This window comes from Dioscorea cayenensis, unplaced genomic scaffold (genome assembly GCF_009730915.1).
Source record: "Dioscorea cayenensis subsp. rotundata cultivar TDr96_F1 unplaced genomic scaffold, TDr96_F1_v2_PseudoChromosome.rev07_lg8_w22 25.fasta BLBR01001193.1, whole genome shotgun sequence".
NCBI classification, from domain to species: Eukaryota; Viridiplantae; Streptophyta; class Magnoliopsida; order Dioscoreales; family Dioscoreaceae; genus Dioscorea; species Dioscorea cayenensis.
In genome coordinates, this window is record NW_024087584.1 from 26,366 (window position 1) to 49,468 (window position 23,103).

Below are 23,103 nucleotides of genomic sequence, written 5' to 3' on the forward strand. Positions count from 1 at the left end.
ATAAAACTCATTCGAATGCTAGAAGATTACTTTTTTTTCTTACTAAGTGAGAGATCAACTTTTTCGCTTAGTATTGATCAAGATGAAAGATTAATTTATTTTATAAAAAAAATTTTTGATAAAATAAATTTGAAATCTGGCTCTAATATTGATTTAAGAGAAACAAACGGCACCCAAAAAAAAAAAAAATGCTATTATTGAGAACTTAGCCAAAATTATACTGTACTCATTGTACTTTCTAGCTATAACATGTAAACAATACACTTTATAAACCCTTTTTTCTAACTTGTAAATAAATTATACAATTGCTTTTTCCCTCCAAAGAAAGGAGAATCATATTATTCTGATCAAATACTTAATGCTATGTTTAGTTTATGAGTATCCGGTAAATTTAAAAAAAAAAAGTTAACCATTGTAACTTGATCTAGTGTGTTAATTAACATGGAATATAGACAAACAAATGGATAAAGTTTCTGAACAAAGGTGGTGGGGAGGAAATGAGGAATGGGCATTGCTGTGACTCTGAGAGTGAGACAAGGCAGCATGGGCATGGGGATAAGCTCCCTACTATGATGAGACTCCAAAACATCACCCACCTGTTTATTTATTTATTTATTTATTTTGAGGTATCCACCTGTTTATTGGATTCACCTCACCAACCTATAAATAAATGACATTAATTTGGATTTTAAAAAAAATTCACACACATATACATTTGATAACTGTGGATAAATCATTCAAAAATATATACAAAAAGATGAACTAAAATCGTAGTTTAAATTGTGGTGTATATTAATTCTGACACATAACTTATCTATATTTATTAAAAAAATAGTATTATTATACATATATAATAAACTGGTAATTGAGAATCACATACATGGTAACAAGGGAAAAACATAAACTGATATGATATCCAACAGTGGATACAATCAACTCACAAAGTATAGACAATAAATTAAAAAGAGAATGTTGGTGACTAACAATTCCTTAATAAAGTTACCAAGCATAGATATGAACTTTTGGCAACCAATATTAAAAAAAAAGAGAGAATGATAATTCTTTTTGATAATTGTAAAAAAAACAAATATAAATCTATAACAGAACTCGGATAACAGCAAGACTGAACACAGACATCAACACAAGACTTCCCCTGCAGTAGTTTATTACTTCATATTTTGCAGCCTTTAGTTGAGCTTTTAAGGCATGGATTTCCTGCAAACAATGTCCAACACATTGGTTCAACAATCCATAAATAATGACTATGTACATGTTGCAAATTTCTTCAAGGCTAGATTGGTAGTTCCAGCATTATGCTTGACCAGCTCATCATGTATCCACCTGCACTGATTTGCAAATGAAACAAATGAAGTCACTACTGAAAATGCAAATTAATTTCCCACAATACCGACAAAACCGGAGTTTTCTGATAAATCACAAGAACAAAACTAATAATCAGTGAAGCGCACGCACATGGATAGGTTGATCAACACTAGTACTTGGATATGTTTCATCTGATTTTTATATATCATCCATGTCTGCTTCGCTAGGACTATTTTGAAGTCTGAACTAAAATGAAAAGTGGACTTCATATAAACAGATTGAATAAGAAATTACCATGATCCGGTCAACTTAATCCAAGGTTAAAATTCACTAGGTATGCTTTAGTTCTGATCTGCTTCTCAATTGGAATCACAAAATAGCTGCTTATCTACTTAGCATTTTATCCCGTTGATCAAAACAAGGAAACAACTAAAATTTGCTTCAAATGGATGTACAGATTCTATTAAATGGTGCAGAGCATGCTTCATTCATACAAGGTCCAAAATCCAGAAGGATCAAAATAAAACATATCTCCAATAAAGCTCTGAGTCACATAACTTATCTTTCATTAAAAAAGAGTACATAAAAGTAAGTTTTGGACATCATTCACTTTCATAGTTTAGATCCAGGAGTTGTCCTGCAATTAATTTGTCAATTTCATGCCTGTAAACAATGAAACTTTAGGCATAATAAAGTACATCTATTGATAAAACATTTTGGAACTGCTCTTTCATGTCCAAGTGCATAACAAACATAAGTTCACTCTGCATTTTCTTTATATCACCTCAAAGTTACTCAGTCTCACGTTGCAACATGGATAAATGGTCCTCCTGTCAGAATTTAAGGTAAATGTATTCATATCATTGCACATCCTCCATAGCTTTACAATCTTAGGAATGCAATAAAAAAATTAGATATAAAGGCTTGTCCACATTTATTTAAAAAAAAAAAAATCAATGAACTTCTCACTCAAGTGGTATGATAAATGCCTACAGGAAATTCAGTAGCTCCTATCTAAAGCTTAATGCTTGATAGCCAAAGTCAGTGAACAAGATTTGCATCTTTTCTGTCAGGACTTCATGCTAATATAATCATTCAAAACTGATAAAATTCTTCTGTTTTTATTCCTTTTCTTGAAAAAAAGTTGGTTTAAAGAACAATGAATTCCAAAACAAGCATTGGCATTCAAAAACACCAGAGAAAACAATTGCTGATTAATTCCTAAAAGCAATGCAACAGCACTCATCACACCAAAGAAAAACAATGAACAAAATTAGAACCATACCTGAGAATTCTGAACTTGAGATTTGAATTTGGACAAATTAGATTCCTGAATCACCTAACTCTGCACATTAAACCATTGACAAAGCAACCATAAAGGTACCATTTTTCTTTCCTTTCTAAAACCCAAAAATCAATCCCCACTAGAAATCAAAACCACAAATTAAGTACCAAACACCCTCCGAAATTCAGCTTTGGAGACGAAAGACTGCAGCGCTTCCTTGATAAAATAAGTTATCACCTCTTCTTTCCAATTTTCTGTGAGATTCCAATTTTCTGTGAGAGGATTTTAAAAATGAAAAAATATTAATGTAATAAACACCACTTGTAATACAACTAAATGGAAATTGCCAAAAAAACCCTTTAAGTTTGTAAAATTGCCAAAAATACCCCATTAGTTTTGCAATCCCCAAAATCCCCCTCCTTTTAAACTTTATGTTTTTCAAACCCCCAAACCCTGTAACGGATGTGAACGGAGTGAGTTTCAAATTTTTTGGACGAAAATGCCCTTGCATGGGGAGTCGTGGCTGCAGCCATTTCGGCGATTTGAGAGGAAGTGGGCGGTTTTCCGTAGGGTAACCCCGAGAGACGAATTTATTGGAGCCGTTTAATTGCTTTTTCTCAACTCACGCCTTCGCCTTTTCCATTTCAAGTCGCCTCCGAAGTTGTCTCTACCGGTGAAGCCTCTGTAATCGGCATTTCATCAGCTTTTCCCTTTCCACCAGTATCTCGAAGGAGAAGTCCTCCGCGCAACTAGTTGGCATTTCATCGCTTTGAAATCTAAGGTATTGAGTATGGTTTTATGTTAACTGCTCATACAAAGAAAGATTTTTTTCGGGTTTTGTTTTCGTGCTCTGCTTTTTGTTGGAAGATATCGAAGTCTGCAGGGGATTTCTACTGGGGTTTTGTTAGTCTGCGAGGAGATTTCTCGGGGTTTTGTTTTTGTTTTGCATTTTCGTATGTATACACTATCGAATTAGTTTTTCGATTGTTATGATTTGTGTAATATTTATAATGTACATTTTCCGCTTCGTTTGATATGGTTGCGCTTTTACAAATGAGGTTGACGTTTAAGAAATGAGATGTTACTGCTTTTAACATTTGTTGTCCCCTGCTTTAGTATTCTCATCTCGCTTTAACAAAATGGGTCTCGTTTAACATTTTATATCTCTGCTTAATAACCGAGAATTTACCGCTTTAAAACCTTATATTTCCGCTTAAACTTTTGTCAATACTCGCATGTCGAATGTGTTGTTATTGTCGCAGCTTTCGTGATTACGGCGGTCAACCCTAGTTAATGGGCCGATGCTATTTGACACCCTGTAGTGGAGACTTTAAACTGAATTGAAAAAAATAACATGACCCCTCGACAATGGGAGATTATTCGGACGGACACCGCTTTGCAGCTGCTCATCGAGCTAGAAGCTATATACCAAGAGAGAGCCCTTCTTGATTCTCTTTTGCAAAGGTACGATGGTCGCACCAATAAATTCGTGGATCGGGAAAGCCTCGCTGAGTTTCGGACCTCAAGATGTGGCCCTCGTGCTTGGTCTCAGTTGCGATGGCGACGCAGGTGGTCTTTCGAAGAAGAAAACCAGTCGGCCGTCAAGGGCGGTATCTATCAAAGACCTACGAGAGACACGAGAGACTTCATTAAGAGCACTCGCTGTAACTTGTTCGACGAGAGGAGAAGAAGATAATTTCGCCAAACTCCCCGATGGTGTACCTCATGGGGATGATCCCTCTTCCCAAATACATCATGCTCGGGTTCCGAATCGATCGTTGATTACGTCGATGATCTACCGACCATGGGGGCGATACGCATGGGCGCAGCGACGCACAAGTGGCTTATGGAGGATATTCCACAAGCAACCACCCGAGTGCAAGATAGATGCGCCGGGAAGAAGACCAACATTAAGGGTTGCTCGGTCGCGCTTAACGTCTGGTTTTACGAGCTGACCGGAACGGGGAAGAAAGTCCGTTTCTGCAAGATCCCAAGGATGCTGTGCTACGGTGAAAGTACTTACCAGAAGCAAGCGACGGTAGAAACGAGTTTGTCATCGCTCGATGGAAAAGAGGTAATAAATCATGGACAATGTTTAACATAAGTCTTTAACGTTTAAACATTTTTATTTAGCGTTTAACTTTAGTATTTACCGCTTTAACTCTTATTCATACTCGGTTTAAATATTTTGTTCTCCGCTTTAATTATATTCTATAACGTTTAAATATATAAACACTCTGTTTAAATATAGTTTTTATAGTTTAAAATAAATGATTTCGCTGAAATTGTTTGGTTTACATATGTTAGTTTCTGAGTGGTTCCGTGAATCGTCGAAGAAGAAATATTTGTTGGGGCCAACCGACCGGATGGATGCCATCTGCTCCCGAACCACTTGCTCAAGGCGGAATGAGAGGGCGCCTCTCATCGTGCGCTACCGGACGCCTGCTCTCCTACTTCCGACCCCACCACGCCGCACGCATTCCTCGACCGAGAAGCCCTCCCCTACCCCCGTAGATTGCAGACAACCCCCTACCACGACAAGCGGCATCCCCCGAGTGTGGCGATCCCCCGACCATGGCAGCCCCTCCGACCGTGGACATCGCACCCGGTGACATTAGGCGAAGATGTCACCGAACTCTTATGCAGCGTACGCGATATTGATGATCGAGTTTCCTCGGCTTGTCGCTCGTGTCGAGGCGCTGGAAGGACGTTCTGACAAACCGGGCTGCGCCATCCCTCGAAAGAATCAAGCACCCGAGGACTGAACGAGGCGTCGGAATTTGACGACGAGGACATCATCGGGAAGGTCATTCCAAGGCGGCCACATTCGAAGAGACTTGCGAAAAAGAGGAGAACAATCGCCCTGTCTCCACCACCGTACGACGATGAAACAATAGCAACACCATCGGTGACTGATGCTGTTGTTGAGAAGGACATCGTAGATGATGTGGCCGTTGCACTGTGAGAAAGCCGCTGACTCTCTTCTCGATGAAATCCTCAACCCGTGGAACCGAGCTGCGAGATCGTGCATCAAAGATGGACACAATCAATGAAGATCAAGAACAAGTTAAGGGTGTCCTCTACGATGATCTCTGCTATCGTGGCACGGTTGAGAAGATCGTCGAATCCGTCTGCGGTGGCGTGGGACGTGGCCGACAATATCGCAGCCAAGCAGGACACAATTCCACCACAACAAGAACCATGTAAGGATGTGTTCATGCGGTTGATGCTCGCCGTCGTCCCTCAGCGATCGAGCTGACACAATCCCACAACAAGAACAACCATGTAAGGATGTGTTCGGAGTTGATGTTGTCGCCATCGTCCCCCGCATCGAAGGAAGATCGCTGCAAGATCCCGACCGAGCAACGAGAGAGATGATCAAGGCCAATCAAACATCGACCGATTCTGCTCGGAAAGCTTTTTATTCGAAGAAGAAGAAATGGGTTGGCATGAGTCGTCTTAACAAATACGAGCGAGGAGTTGATGAGGATCTTCCTCAACCGCTTCTATGGATCGGGTAAGTGTAAAGTTTTTTATGATATTGTTTAAAGGTTTTATTATAGTGTTTAACAAATACCTAATAGTGTTTAATACCTTTTATGTTATCATTTAATTTGTCTACTTAACATTTAATTATATATAATATCATGTAAATAATTGATAATATCATTTAAATATTTATAATATGGTCTTATTATATCTCATATCGCTTTAACCTCAAAGACCGTCTGTGTGGAAGAATGACGTTGTCGAAAGACCACACGCGACAAATTATACACAGCTGCTGAGGGGAAGGAGATGGTCATCGATGATGTGATGGACGCTTTCAGATGCATAATACAAAAAGTCGCCGAGCAAAGAGCCATATCCTTACAAGAAGCGCGCTCCATCACCGGACTCGCTATACTGCTTTATGTCCAAGCAGGAAGATGCAAATGACACAATTATGGCTATGATCGGGGATGTTGTGCAGAACCGCATGAAGTTCAAATTGTCATCCTCCGATAATCATGAATGACCACTTCCATGCTCGCTCGTCCCCGACAATGATAAACAAGAATACAGTGCATTATTCTTCATGTCCCGAGTACGATAAGGACGCTGCTGGACATGGTAAGTTCTTTAATTATGTCATATTAATATCCTGCTTTGGTATTTAAATCGCTATTCTAATCTCGACTTGCATATCTCGACAGTGAATCTATTCGACAATCAGTGTCGATATGGAGTTCGGCTGAGCTCGACGACAAGAAGTACCCACTCGTGCACGACATAGAAACCCCATGCCAAAAACAAGGAAGCGCCGATTGCACTGCCCTACGCTCATGCGCTTTTATCGAGCAATTACTCCGGGGGGAGAAGTTACGGCCACCGCAGATGACGTTCCTTACCCTCGATTACTGGATATGTTACCCGCATACTTAAGGAGGGAGGCGCTAGGCGTCCATGACAAAGGGGGTCGCTACAAGCGGGTTAAATTTTTGTTTTTTTCAAGAACATGTCCCAGTATATCCGAATATCAATTTTATTTTTCGAATGTAACTGGACAAATTCAATTCATTGTTTTTCGTGTTCAAGAGCATGACTTGTATATGTTAATGTAAATTTTTGTTTGTTTTGAATTGTAAAAGCGTGTTAAATTCCATTCGCTTTCATTTCATTGTTTAATTTACGTTGTAATTGTGTACATTTCACTTTCATTGTTTAAATATACAATATATCGTTTAAACATCGGGTTTAAATATTTCAAAATACGTTGCACCCGCTTAAAATAACACTCGCCTCTGCTTAACTAAATGCATTCATTGTTTAAATAAATATGGGAAGTTTCCCATCAATAACTTGTATATCTCAATGTAAAGTTTGTTTGTTTTCAATTGTAAGGCATGTTAAATTTCATTCAGTTTCATTTCATTGTTTAATTTACGTCGTAGTTGTGTACATTTCCGCTTTCATTGTTTAAATATACCATATATCGCTTTAAACATCAACTGAAATATTTCAAATTACAGCATGTATCCGCTTTAAAATAACAATGTCTCTGCTTTAAATACATTCAATTCTGTCAGAAGAGTAAGAGTTTAAATATGGAAACAACTCCATCAATACACAATGTTTCCCGCCATCGCTCGGCTTATTAACAATACCTAGTCGGCCACAGCTTTCATCAGAAGATCGTCGATCGTGACCGGATCCATGGCGAGGCACGTAATGTAACTCACGGACATCAAACGCCATGCGACTCGATCCTCTTTCGCCCAGGCCGCCCGTGCCGCCTTCTCGCCACAGCGGTCGCGAACGAAGCTCACGATTTCCGCCCTCAAGGCCCCGCCATCGCCGGGTATGGGGAATATAGCTTCCTTGACGCAAGTTTGTAATTGTCGACGCTGAAGTACCCGCTAATAAATCGATGTACGCTGGTGTCTGCTCGCATTATTGCCGCGCAAGCGTGTTTGCAAGGGATACCATAAACATGCCACCTTCGACACTGAACAAGTTCCGATGGCGAGATCCACAGTAGTCGTCAGACCGGTCGATCACTTTCAGTAACGATCATCGACACAACGACTCAACACGAAGATTTCGTGCCGTCCCTCAACAATGATCGCTACCTTGGAATGTATGTCCGGGCATAAGTAGGTCTCCCATTTGTTCGCTTGCTCACGCCCGCTACATAACATGCGCATCAACTTGAACCTTGCAAATAAGGTTAAACAAAGACAGTGATGGTTAAATAATTCATAAACATGTTTAAACATTATTGTAAATATTTAAACGAAAGGATTAATATTTAAAGTCAGACAAGTGTAATTAAACAAAGATTGAGAATGTTTAAAGGGTAACACTAAATGTTAAGTGTAAACCAACATTCTGCAGACCTTATGGAGTCGACTATTTTTCGCCACCCGTAAATGACGAGCTTCCTTGATCCAAGCATTGAACGACTCGCGACGCTTTGAATACATCTCACCCCAACGATCACCTCCGAACAGTATAATTCGACCAATGTGCCATATCCGATTTATTAATCAACCAAAATGATGAGCTTCGGGTGATGCGACCGCAGTCTCATTCACTGGATCATCGAAATCTTTAGTCATGGATGCCCACGCAATGCGGAAGCATATAGACCAGCACTCCTCCCTCAATGCTTTCCCAAGTCTGACATTGGCTTTCCTAAAATTGGCCTCCAAATGTCGAAGATAGTATGCATGTGGCAAAGAAGGGAAGACTCTCGCAATTGCGCTCACAAAGCCCTTGGACCTATCCGACACGAAGGTAATTATCTGTAAATAATATTGTCATCGTTCGAATGAATGTTCTCAACTCAACATGAGTCTCTGTGTAAACGTCAAGCTTTTTATGTTTAAACAGATACATATAGTGTTTAAAATAATGGTTAACCTGCTTTAACTAAAGTCTATATCATGTAAATAATATGTTATTGTTTAAATTGAATGCTTTCACCGACATCGCGTTGAAGATGGGTACCTCCCGGTCACTCGCTTTAAAACATCTTTACGTATTTTTCTTAAACACCGTTGTCATTGTTTAAAGAGTAACTAGAGTATTGTTTAACATTTTCTATTGTTTACACCGCTGTTATTGTTTAAAGAGTAACTTTTTTTCTTAAACACCGTTGTCACTGCTTTAAACATATTTACGTATTTTCTATTGCTTTACAATGACGTTCTTTTGTTTCCCACATTGTTTGTTTTTACTAGGTCTATGTTTAAATTTCGTAAGTTCACAATCAAATAAAGCTTGTTTCGCTTTTATTTATAAAAGATTTACAACATTTACAACATTTACAACGTCCGCTCGGACTTTTGGACACTCACGACTCGACCCTCGATAATCGAAACAAGTGTCCGTGACATTCGAACGCTCAAAGCGGTTGCATAACATGCGCATCAACTTGAACCCGCACAACGTACAACATTAAAAAGGTTAAACAACACACATTCATGAAAAACGACTATTAATCAATGTGTCATGGTCGGACTTAAACGAAGATCCTGATAGTTAAACACATAACGTAATAGTTGTACACTGACGTAATGTTCTTAAATGGTAACAGAAAGTCTCAGTGATAAATATCAACCCCTGCCTTAAAGGATGTTTCCCGATCTTCCTCCTCTAGAGAATCCTCCGCAATCACGAAATACGTGAAAAATTTTTTTTCTTACCCAAGTCGAAATGCTCGCTTAATTGCTTGCCCGTCATCCACCCATCAAGAATCCTCCGCATTCGTGCAATTATGAGAGCATTTCGACTCGAGCGTGAAAAAGATAGTTTAACTTGTTGCGTGATCGCGGCTAAAACGATTCTCAAGATAAGGAAGAAGGTTCACGAAACATCCTTTCTGGATAGAATGGTCTGTCCATGGGAAGAGGAGGACGAGGAGGAGGAGGAGGATGATGAGGACGACGAGGAGTGGTCATGTCCATGGGGAGGGTTCTTTCTCGGTTATTTATGGTGTGAATTCCACGAGCAGTCGACTCTTCATATCCGAGAAAAAAAGTTAAACGTCATGATGCCCGACATCGATCGATGAGAACGAACGGGTGTTCGGAAAATTGTGTTACCGGCATAAATTTTAATGCCGCCATTAATTCTTATGCACGGGATACCATAACCTCGCCACCGCCACGCGCACCCGCCAAAGAATTCGGATCAAACGAAAAAGATCACCGCTTTTACGCAGAGACTTTGAGAATTTACACGTTAATATGAATAGTTATACATGTAAAGATAACGTTAAACGGAGATGGGAAGTATTACACGGATATGACAATTATTAAAACATATTAATAAAATATTTAAACGTTAAACCAAGCAGAAAAGCCCTTCAAAAAGGTTGAACATGATGTGATTTTGGCGCTTTCCTTTCCCACCATTTTTCGTGGGCCAAAAATGGGATTTCACAACATGGACCCATTTGAAGTGAACGGTAGGGGGTAAAAGGGAAGTTAAACACTAACGGAAGGGCTGTCCGGGGTGTGCAAAAGTAGGAGGGGGTTTTTGGGAAGTTTTGAAAATTACGAGGAGTGAACAGTAATTTTCCCTACAACTAATGAGAGCTTATCATTTATAATTTCATTAATTAATGAATGATTATTTTATTTTATTTGAAAAGATGTCTAATTAATGAAATAGTTTCTCATTAGTAAAGTGGTGTGTTTATTTAATGAAATGGTGTCTCATTAATGAAATAATATGTCTTTTTATTGAAGTGGTATAATGAAGTGATGTGTCTTTTTAAATGACACTCATTATTGAAGTGGTGTGTCTTTTAACTAAACACCACTTCATTCCTATAAAAAAAAAATCTCCTATCATCATTCAAGTTAATTGAATGACAAACAAACTCCTCACAAGTTCATTTGCTTTGTTCTTTGAGTGCACAAAAGATAGAAGCAAACTTTACTTTGTAAAAGCCATTGTTGTCTTTGCTTGAGTTTGGAAGTGCAAACCATACTCAAGGGTCTTCATTGTATCCTAAAGGAAATTCACCATTCAATCCATTTTGCATCCAAGGTTTGAAATTAGGTGGAGGCGAATTAAGCCTAAAGGAAAGTGTTTCCCACGCTGTGAAGACTTGTGCACTACTTTCTTTCTAATCTCTTTCTCTTTATTCCTCAAAGAACCATCCCCACCAACATTTTCCATCCTCCTCACCTGCGTTACCCCTAAATCTACCACCAATTCCACTTACCATAGCCAAAGTGTCAACAAGGAAAGCCCTTTCTCATTGCTCTTAGCCAGCTGCGAAGCATGGCGGCAATCATAGATGGAGAACAAGTACAAGACCTAAGGAAGACGGCATTGGTGGAAAAGGGAGCTGAATCAGAGAAGCTTGGCCCCATCTACCACAGAGGACATTTGAATGGAAGCCTAATTGGGATTCTCCCGGCCTCTTACTCGGAGAAGATGAAGATAAAGATGTAGATGAATGGCATTGCATCAAAGGACGAGAGAAAACGAGAGGTTTATATAAACCAGAGAAGGAACAAAGTCGGGCAATGAGCGTCTCCGCCATTGCCGTCCTTTACGCTTCCACGATGAAGTCCATTTTTTTTTAAAAAAATCCCTGTTAATTATTATTATTATTATTATTATTCACTATTTTGATATTTTAAATATTTTTTTTTATCTATTTCATGTGTTTTTTTTTATAAATATTCATGTGTTTTTTTTTATAAATATTCATGTGTTTTTTTTATAAATATGGATGAACTATTTTTTTTTTTTTTAAAAAAAAGACAAAGCAGAAAAATAAAATGACAAATAGTCTACAATAGAATAGGAAAGAAATTTAAAAGCTCACAAAATGATAATTAAAACCTTGAAATAGACAATATATAGAAACATCCTATATCCACTAAGGGTGGATGGAAGTAAACTAGAACCACAAAATAAAAGCAAATAAAGACTGAAAATTGAGAAAGTTAGATGGCGCCAGTGTTAGGAAGATCAAGTGTTCATTTCTTCAAGCATGAAAGCCAGAGATCTCACAAAGGCGAGGGTCTTTTTAATCATAAAGAATGACTCCTTAAATGTGGTCTTTTGGGAATCCGATATTGTATTTATCCAAACAATAAGCATATGATCAATTTTATATATAGACAATAGATAAGTTGATGTTATATATGAGAAAATGTGATTATTCTGTTAGAATTAAATGATCCACCAAATGGCACAAGTGAGGAGGTTTCCTAGCCCAAAAATACTAGAGTATCTATTAGTGACCCATAAGGACCTTGTCACGTCCCGACCCGCGGATGAGGCACGCGACAACCATCACGACAATCCTGTGGAAAGATACACTCCATCCAACTCTCGAATTGCAGTAAGGCTTACAAGAAAGAAAACATGCTCATACTTATCCACTATTATCAAAGAAAAATAATAGATCACACAAATAATTCCAGAAAGGTTCACTCAAACAAATACAAAGAGATGAAATGTATGCCAGAAAGAATAGAACAATAACTCACACAACGGTAAAATACAAGAATAGAAAATAATAGATAATAAACAACAAGTCAAACTCTATATCAGCCTAGTGGATCCACTAAACATGCTTAACAAAATAGTAAGGCCCAAATCGATCATTACCGGATGTAGACTACCCTGCACAACTCCTAACGCACCACTACTGTGCTAAGCTGGACCTGGGAAAAGAGGTCAGTGGGAGGGACAAATACGCGACACATTAGAGTAATAATGTCATACAAGAATATCAACATCAATGCTCAATATCCAAGTAATAGCGACAATAACAATGATCACAATAACAATAATAATAATAATAATAATCATAATAATAATAATAAAATAAATAATAAGAATAATAAATTAAAGTAATTTAATAAAAATTAGACATATCCATTTTCTACGCAGCAAAAAAACTTTCAAAATATTGATATCTGAATAATATAAAAATATTTTAAGATAATCCAACCAAGTTTAATTAAAAAAAATATTTTTAAAGCTAACAAAACATTTAACAGAAGCTGACCAAACTAAAATTAACCAGCGACTCTTCGCATGATCCCGCCAATGATTTTATCAATTAATAAAAAGTCCTCCACTTGGCGTTGGTCTCTGGTGTTTCGGATCGTAAAACATGAAGCTGGCCAAAACACATCTGACCTGGCTATGGCCACGACCAAGTACCACCAAAGGTTTTCATGCGTTCTTTAACAAAAGCTTTACCTTGGCGTTGGCCATTGAGATCTTCGTGTGGTGACCCCGGGTTTCTCACTTAAATGAACCTTGTCAATGGCTCTACACATCTCTTGATCAGGGGTTAACTTAGGGTTGACCACGCCGCCTCCTATTAGGTCAGATCGTGAGACCCCCATTGAAGTGTCGGACAAATGTCCTTAGTCACCATCAAAGTCAATTACAACAATGTAATTTTTTCCAATTTCCAATTAAAGGAATTCATCACACAAATGCCGAATTAAACCATATTCCCTTGGAATATAGATACATATGCATAAGAGATATTTCCTTCAAAATAAATACACTTTGAAAAGAAATTTACACATAACTAGCAAAAATAAAATAGACATAATTATTTGTGTAACTTAGCATATACCTGAACATAATACGAGTTTCAAATTTCAAACATTTATAAATAAAGTAATTATCCGCATTTGGCCTTTCAACATACCAAAACTACTAGTGAAACCTGCAAAACTTTATTAGAAAGGATGATAGCATCATGACCATATTATATCAATAAAGAGCATACATGAATTCACGAATGAACTTTCAAAACCCTAATGTTATTGTGTAAGTATTATTATCCACTCACAGACAAACTCTCCCAAATAGTTGTTTTCACTCTTTCGCGAGCTCCTCCCCATACTCAGAGGTTGTTCTGCCTAGCAAGCAAGAACATCACACATGAAAATGATAGAAACAACAAAACACAAAAAAAGACACGCTCGACTCCCCTAATCCACGCGATTTGGGCGCCATTCGACTCAAATGATGTCCAAATTAACCACAACAAGAACCAATAGGTTCTTGACACTAACATCTATGATTCTACCCAAAATTTGGGAAGAAACAAAACAAGTTTTCAAAAAGAAATCTATGTATGAGTATTTTACATCACAAGGCAACCATTTTACTATTCAAACCCAAGCCAAAAACTCACAAGATTACCCTAAACTTCTAGGGCTTCCTAAGCATACATCTAAGCATGAACTCAAGATCAAATTCCATGAAATTCAACTTACCACCCAAAAAAGATGTAGGAGTGGAGAACTCAATGGCATGAAGAAAAAGAGTCAGAGGAATGAAGCATGATGGTGCAAGGAAGAAGATGAATAGAGGAAAAAAAATATCGGCCAAAATAAAGCACCAAGCCAAGTTTAACACTCATTAATCAAGGGTTAACATAACATAACTATAGTGAATAGTTTTCAATGAATTGAAATCTCAATTCACATCCAAACCAAATGAATGGCTGAATTTTTCAAGCAGTTAACATTCCTACAAAAACGATCAAACTTTTCTAACTTGGTTAAAACTTGGGTTTTGACAAGTAAAAAATAATCAAAACTAGTTAAATTTGTTAAACAACGCGTTGAATCAAGAAAATGAATACCAAACTCATTTTCAAGTAAAATGGAACATTTCCATGCTCAAAAATCGAAAAAAAATATCAGTTCGGGATACCATATATTTTGACTATAGCACCAAAGAACCCATTACCTTGGATTTCAGTCAAATTTCACATGAAGACCACTATGTCAACGTGTAAAAAGGCCACTGCTGCAAAATGACCAATCTACCCTTAAAATATGCATGAATGCCTAATGAGAACCAAGGTCCAAAATTAGGACCGTGTTTCACAGACATAACTTCCTCAAGAGAGGCTGCAGTGTTCAAGATATCGAAAAGGGCACACTAAACCATATCACTAGGGTTAAAATTTTGTCGTTCAAATCTAATCAATTGAAAGATTTTTATTTTTGGAGAGACAATCACTTTTTCAAAATGATTTATTTCATGTTAAATTATAACAATATATGAATAATAAATACGCGGTTAAAAGTATTTTCAAAAGATATAACTATAGAAAACCATTTTTTAAAAACAATTTTTCCAATGTAACTTAACGTTTTATTTATTTCATTTAGAACAGCGCAGACATACCATTATGTTTGCGCGGGTGTAGTTAATGTTAATAATAAGTTAAAGTGACCACAAAACTTTAAAAAAACCACACGCGGATAGCACGTGCGGGTGCAGGCATATATTTGAAAGGAAGTCTCTCTCGTCTCAACGGGAGGCCATTTCTTTTCTTTTTTTTTTTGTTTTTTCATCTCTTCTTCCCAAAATATCACAAATTTTATTTTAGATCTTGAACCCAAAAATCCCATCTCTTCTCTCTTTCGATCCCGATCTCTTCGATCTCTCATTGCTCGAATCCATGGATGCGCTGAGGAAGCAGGCCACCAGGCTCCGGGAACAGGTCGCCAGGCAGCAGCAGGTCTTTTTAATCCCATTGAATCCATCTTTTTTTTTTTAAAAAAAAATAATTTTTATTCTTGATTTGTTGTTTTAGGGTTGTGATTATTTGAATTTTTGTGTTTTGATTGGGGATTTTGACGGATTGGTTCTATCTTGTATTTTTTTGTTATCATGTTTATTGGATTTAGGTTTTGGTTGTAGTTTGGGGAGGATTTGGGGGAGATTGGAGTGTAGTGCGCTTGGAGGATTGTGTTTCTAGGGTTTTGGTTGTTTTTCGTGTTGATTTGGGGTCTTTGGTGGCTTAGATTGTTGTGACATTTTCTTTGGCCGAGGATTCGTAGGGTTGGGTCAATCAAGGTTGATTTTGTTAATTTTTGGAGCTTGATTTGGCTAATTCTTCTGTTCGATAGAGCTTGGTCAATCAAGGTGATAGAGAGTGAGTTTTTTTTTTCTTCTCCTTGAGGATCCTGGCAAGAGATTTTTAATTTGTGTTAAGTGCAAACCCTATGTTGTAGGTTTTCATGTTCTTGAAACTAAAGTTTATAGTGGGGGGAGTTTGCTATGCAGGTTTGTGGTGAAGTTGGCAAAGCTGATGGTCTTGATCCTTTTATCTCACCTGCCAGTGTAATATTTAGCAGACCTGTGCTATTAGAGTTTTTTCTTGGTTGTTGTTCATTATTCTTTTTTGATTTTGAGGCTCTCTGAAGGCTTCCATTGGTCTTCATCATCCTTAATTCCATTCTCCACTCCATGTTAATTGGATGCCGTTTGTTTTGGTTTGGTGTTTTACGATGCAAGCTGTTTTTGCTTATCGAGTTTTATATGTCATTGAATCACAGGAACTTCGTGGTTTGTTCCTATATATGGATCTTTGCTTCTTAATAAGCTATTCACCTTAGGAGCATGTGCTGATCCTTGGTTTGAAATATTTTATACATGCATAATTATAATATGGTATTAATGATCAGCACTGTGAAGACGATTCTTTTTTAATAATTCTCCATATGAGCATGTGCAGACGATTCTGTTTTAATAATTTCTTATGGCATTAATGATCAGATATGTTGAGTAAATGATTGTGAAACATCAACCATATTGTTAAATCGACCATGGTTGATTATGTTCCTTACCCAGGGCGTGTTCACGTGCATGATTATTCTAGTCTTAATTGTATCTATCTAGTACACTGACTATTATGTGCATTTGCTCTTAGTCTTCGCAAATGCATTTATTTTGAGCATGTAAATTGTTTATTCATGGTAGTAGCATTTGTTTCCTACTCTGGAAGTTGGTTGGTGTTAATGCATAGTCCTATTTCCTTAAGATCGTTTTGAGTGACATTAAAGAGCTTGGCACTTCTTTGATTTCAGTACCACGGTTTATGAATCGTGGAAAATCATCTCTGACATGGTTTGAACCTTTAATAAGTGGTTGCTAAGAGTTATATGATTTCTGCATGTGAATTATTTGTGCTCCATATCGTGTCATTACTGCAGAATACCTTTTTAATATCGACCTTCTGGTTAATTTAATTCATATTGCTTGACTGAATGATTTTCGATTTCTTCCTTTCTTTTTGTTGTTTGTTGTGTTTTAGCTGTGTTTATGCATCTTATTAAGATGATAGCATGAGAATACTTTATCATTTATGTCTAGCATTTTTTTTTCCTGTTGTCAAAGAATGGATTCCACTTCTACATATTGTTGTGGTTGAAATACTTTGGATTGCTTATTAGAAAGTACAGTTAGTTGCGTGATTGAATTGTCTGGAACTTTTGAGCTTTCTTCTTGGCAAATAAGTGTGCAAGAGATCTAAATTGCATGAATTAAAAAAAAATTTAAATGTAAAATACGCTGCATCTTATTATCTTCTTCAGTATAGATGACCGGCTACCTGCACCTAGGAAATACAGAGAATCAGTGTATCCTAGCATTTTCTTCATGGACAAAAAATATTGCTGTTGTTTGAAATTTATTGGAGGATGTGTTCCATCCTTTGTGCGGAAAAGTGAATCATTCTTATTACCTTTTCACATTTTAATTTCTAGATGTGTAATTGATGATAGAACTTATTAAATCTATCTTTGATAGTGGTAGCAATGAAGCTTTGGTGCAGACACATAGGAGATTGACCATATAAATTATGTAGGAAAACCATCAATCCCTATGTCATCCATCTGCATACATCCCTAGTTAATACCACTTGCTCTTTATATCTTTAACCCTCATATCACTAGCTCTCTGTATCATTTTGAGCCTTTCCTTTGTCATTTTTGGCAAACCAACATAAATCTTCTTACCCCACCCTATTAGTAAAAGACTATTTGTGGTTTAGTAGTTAAGCTATCATACGTAGTTTTCTGTCTTTCTCATCTTTGTTTCCCTTGAAACTGCTCCTAATTTATTGTGGATAATTTTGTTAATTCAAATTTTTTTTGTCAGAAGCATTTGACTTTCTTGCACTTAATTAATGAATATCTTGGGGAAGGGTAGAAGAATGTGACCTACCATGGGACATCCAATGCATTACAAATGTATGATCATTATGCTTCAACTAGGTTATTCCATTTCACCTCTTATAGAAAAAAAAAAGAAAGGAAAATACTTAATAATACGGCAAGACATTTATACTAAACTTCTACAGCTAAGCTAGTTTCTTAGTTTCACTTACCTAAAACCTAATATCTTATTCCATAATTTTAGCCGAGGTGAGGCTAAGTGGCCTTGTAACCTTTATGTACTTTTGTTTTTGTACATTCTTGGGGCAAGAGACTTGGTGGCAACAAGAAGAATGATATATTGTTTGATCATGGAAACGCCATGTCAGGTGCACCTATCAGAACCGGAACAGATCAATTACCTTTCAAGGTTAGAGGATTAAAGCACCGCAAGTCCTTCAACCAATTCCACTGGCCTCCCATAAGGAGGTATTCAATGCTGGATTAAATTGTCTGGTCCACCTTTTGCATGTACCTCCCTCAAGCTTAGGAAAGATAGTTTCATTTGGGTCCAACCAATTTTGACTGGATCCACGTCTATCCAGTCCATTAATTTACATCTGATCCTGCGGATAGATCCAATTCCTCTGCTTGCGATTTCCTGAGCACACGCAATGGAGCTGTAGACAATCAAGTGAAATCCAATATACAAAATAATTTGATCTTTGGATAGCATCATTGTGGTAAAGGTCGGAATGCTGAAGGGATTGTTACCGCAAGGCATAGAGGGGGAATTCATAACCCTTAGTTAATGGATATCATGTTTCTTCATATTCCAAAAATCTGAACAATAAATATCAACCTTGTAGAACTGACCTTTCAATTTCGAAGAGACACTATGAATAAAAGTTTCATATTTATCTTGTCTATCAAAAGCATCATGATCACTAGATTCAATATTTGCAGGCTGTGTTTAAGCAATTTGGAGGTGGTGGTTATGGAAATTCAGATTTAATTACTGATGAGGCAGAACTCCATCAACATCAAAAACTAGAAAAGCTTTACATATCAACCCGTGCTGGCAAGGTTAGCTATCTTCTGAAAGTCTATTAGAGACTATTCTGATGATTTCTAACCCATTATTGTTATTCCAGCATTTTCAAAGGGATATTGTAAGGGGTGTCGAAGGTTACATAGTAACTGGTTCCAAACAAGTTGAAATCGGTATATTTGCGTAATTATATTTTACTTTGGTGTTTGAAATTTTGTTTTATCCTTTCTAAGTGTATTCCCTTTCAGGTAGTAAATTATCTGAAGATAGCAGGAAGTATGGTGCTGAAAACACCTGTACAAATGGAAATACATTATCAAAAGCTGCATTGAGTTTTGGCAAAGCTCGTGGCCTAATGGAAAAAGAGCGGGGGAATCTCCTGAAAGCTCTTGGCACCCAGGTTTGGTTTTGTTCTTTGCGGATGTTATATATCCCATTCTAAGTGTTCTGCTGATTTCAATAAAACTTGGAAGCAAATTAAAGTGGAACTTGTTGGGTTAGGCTAAGTTCAGTGACCTTTAATATTTCGCCTGCCTCTCACTGTAGGAAGCAGTTGCTATTTTTTCCTGTAATCCTGAGATAATGAGAAGAAAAGATACAGGGACTAGTAGGTTGCATGGAGAGGCAGATAGGTTAATGTGTCTTGTTATTTTGACAACTGGGATTATACATTTCTCGCTCTCATTTTCCCCTATAATTGAAGCATTACAAATCCATATTTAAGATTGTTCTCTCACCATATAAATTAAGGCTATTAATGTTATTTTGACAGCTGGGATTATACATTTCTCGCTCTCATTTTCCCTATATTATTGAAGCACACAAATCCATATTCTATGATTGCTCTCTCACCATATAAATTAAGGCTATTAATGTTTATCATTTTAGGTGAAACTAGGTTATAGTTGTCAATCTTTTCTCCTTTTGAATTCCTTTGTTGTTGAAATTATTATATTTATTGCTTCAAGTTCCAATATTTTTGACTGCTTAGGTTGCAGAACCATTAAGAGCAATGGTTATGGGTGCTCCATTGGAAGATGCTCGTCACCTTGCTCAGCGTTATGACAGGATGCGGCAAGAAGCTGAAGCTCAGGTACTATTATTAGACAGTAGCTCACCTGATTTTTGATGTAATTTGTGGTCTTATTTGATATACTGAGTGCATATTTTCATCATATATGAACTAATTTGCGTACAGCCTTGTAGGGGTGGTTTTGGTTTTCTTCTTTTGATTTGTCACACTTAAACTTGTTTTGTTTTAATCTCTTAAGGTACTGGTAACATTATCCACTTGAATCCATTTGCAGGCTATTGAAGTTTCAAAACGGCAAGCAAAAGTACGAGAAGCTCCAGGCAATGTTGATAATAATTTGAAGTTGGAAGCTGCTGAATCTAAGCTGCAAGAACTGAAGTCAAACATGACTGTGCTGGGTAAGGAAGCTGCTGCAGCTATGACCGCTGTTGAAGGTCAACAGCAGAGATTAACTTTGCAACGGCTTATGGCGATGGTACAATTTTCTTCTATTGAAGCAAGCTATATATTTTTCTTGATTGAAATGAGCGAGTCATACTCCGTTTTATCTGTAACATTGTAGATTGAATCAGAGCGTACTTATCATCAAAGAATGCTGCAAATCCTTGATCAGCTTGAAGGGGAGGTACAATTCCATTCCATGGAACAGTTTTGCAAAGATGCCAATTATTTTAACATAGATATCCTTAACTTTGCATCTTTGACTCTTGACATGATATGACAGATGGTATCAGAACGGCAAAGAATCGAAGCATCTCCAAGTCCAGTTTTGGAGAACCCTGCACCACCACCTCCATCATATGAGGAAGCCAATGGCATGTTCTCACCCCACCCAAGGGATGGCACAACCGATGCCATGGGCTACTTCTTAGGCGAGGTAATTTATGTTACTAATATATTATTCTCAAGCCATTGAAACATATTATTTGTAGTTATTTGATGCAAAATGCACCTAATAATTTTCATCTCCAATATACTTCTCCATCCACAACATGCAGGTCATGCACTCATTTCATGCCGAGTCAGAAGCAGAACTTAACTTATCAGTTGGTGACTTTGTTGTTGTAAGAAAGGTAAGAATCTCTTTTAAGTTGTTCCATGCTTAAACCCGACCTAATTAACTAATTAACTGCATATGTTTTTCACCCCCTGCCATTGCTTATACGGAAACTGCTCATGACCGATCACAGGTTTCAAACAATGGTTGGGCCGAAGGCGAATGCAAGGGGAAAGCAGGATGGTTTCCTTTTGTGTACGTTGAGAAACGCGATCGAGTTCTTGCTAGCAAAATGGCTGAAGTCTTCTGAGCTGCTGTTATACTTCAATTAAGCTGTAGACTTAGGCTTGTATTCTTGTGCCGATGAGCTTATATAAACATGAAGCTAAGTAGAAATCATATGTATACTTGGGTGGATTCTACCTGTGTTTTATTCACTCTCATTGTTGGGTTTGTGGTTTTGTGAACAAGTCCATGAATCATATTTTTGAACCAAATGCTCACATATATATATATATATATATTTATGTATGTATATTTGTTTTCACCTGTTAAATCAAATGGCAGCAGAAAATGTTACAATTTTTCAGTTTTGTACAATTTTGAAAAATTAGATTGCAGGAGTTTATGATGTTGTTGGATGTATGAAGTCCTTAGCTTGTGCATTTTGTAGGATTAGCGTGTTCAGTTACATTTTTCTTCAAACATTTTGTATTTCTAACACTTAATATGTCATGATTGCAAAGCAAAATCTTTGACATCTTGACATATTGCTTTATGGTATTTTTAGAGTATGATATATATAAAAAAAAGGGGAAAGTCTAAAAAAACCTCTTATGGTTTCTTATTTTTGTAAAATAAAGATAGAATTTTTTTTTCTATGATCCGTTACTAAACTATTAATGATATTAACTCATATATTACTAAGCTATTTAAAAGCCAGTTTAAATGACATAGAAACATATATATTTTTAAAATTTATTAATTTTTCTCAAAATTTTATTAAAAAAAAATTTTAAATCCCAAAAATCAAACAAAATCATATTGAAAATAATGTATTATATGCCACATAGTATTTTTTTTATATGAATAGATAAATTTCCCCCTAAAAAAAACGTTAACACCATTGATGGTTTTCTTTTTTTTACAAATATGAAAAATCACATGTTATAAAATTGAAAAAAAAACCTCTGTTTTTATTTTATAAAAGTCAGAAACTACAAATGTTTTTTTTTTCACCTTCATAAAATGATTAAAAAAAGATAAGCTAATTTTACTAAATATGTAAAATTTTAAAAAATATATTCAAAACTTTAAATTACTGACCTAATTTTTTTTAACACAATTTGAGTTAAATCGAAGTAATAATCTTACGTAACTAAAAATAAATAAAAATAAAAAATAACTTTGGATACCGCACTATCTCCAAAGATATTGTTTATAATCTTACACTGAATTTCCAAAGATTCAACTCCATCTTATTTCAACCTTGACACGTGTAGTTATTCTCTCTTTATATATATATATATATATATATATATATATATATATATATATATATATATACATCTTGAGTTTTCTTTGAAAGTCCATAGTGGTATACAAATATGGAGCTTAAATTATGGTTTGCTGTGACAATTATAGGGCTTTTTCTCATTTTCTTTGAGAATGAGGTCTCGGCAATCACACCCAAGGTATCATTCTACTCAAATTTTTTTCCCCTTCGTTTGTTTAATTAATTATTTATTGCATTATTTATGAAATTTGATAAACGGTAAGAACATCACAAATGAAAAGTTTAAATTTATATTATATATTTTTAAAATATTTTTATTATCTTGTATATAAAAACATATAACTAATTTATGAAAACATAGATTCATTAATTTCTTGGCAAGATCAATAAGGAGAAAATAGTAAAATAATTTAGTCTTCTTTATAAAATTTTTACTTGATTTTTTTTTATCAAAAATATAC

General features: G+C 36.4%; 1 protein-coding gene across 1 annotated transcript; it reads left to right on the plus strand.

Annotated features, from left to right (window-relative positions):
* Positions 1-15,424: 15,424 nt before the first annotated feature.
* Positions 15,425-21,657, plus strand: LOC120255786 (SH3 domain-containing protein 2). The gene is made up of 10 exons (XM_039263561.1): positions 15,425-15,626; positions 19,012-19,131; positions 19,200-19,269; positions 19,345-19,496; positions 20,088-20,189; positions 20,404-20,604; positions 20,692-20,754; positions 20,854-21,006; positions 21,128-21,202; positions 21,320-21,657. Exons 1-10 carry the CDS (start codon positions 15,567-15,569, stop codon positions 21,434-21,436), a joined length of 1,113 nt encoding a protein of 370 aa, XP_039119495.1. The 5' UTR covers positions 15,425-15,566; the 3' UTR covers positions 21,437-21,657.
* Positions 21,658-23,103: the final 1,446 nt, after the last annotated feature.

Excerpts from the sequence above, each read along its gene's own strand:
- LOC120255786 (XM_039263561.1), top strand. The coding sequence starts at position 15,567 with ATGGATGCGCTGAGGAAGCAGGCCACCAGGCTCCGGGAACAGGTCGCC. Across the intron at positions 20,605-20,691 it reads TGCAACGGCTTATGGCGATG|ATTGAATCAGAGCGTACTTA; the intron begins GTACAATTTTCT and ends GTAACATTGTAG. Across the intron at positions 20,755-20,853 it reads TTGATCAGCTTGAAGGGGAG|ATGGTATCAGAACGGCAAAG; the intron begins GTACAATTCCAT and ends ATGATATGACAG.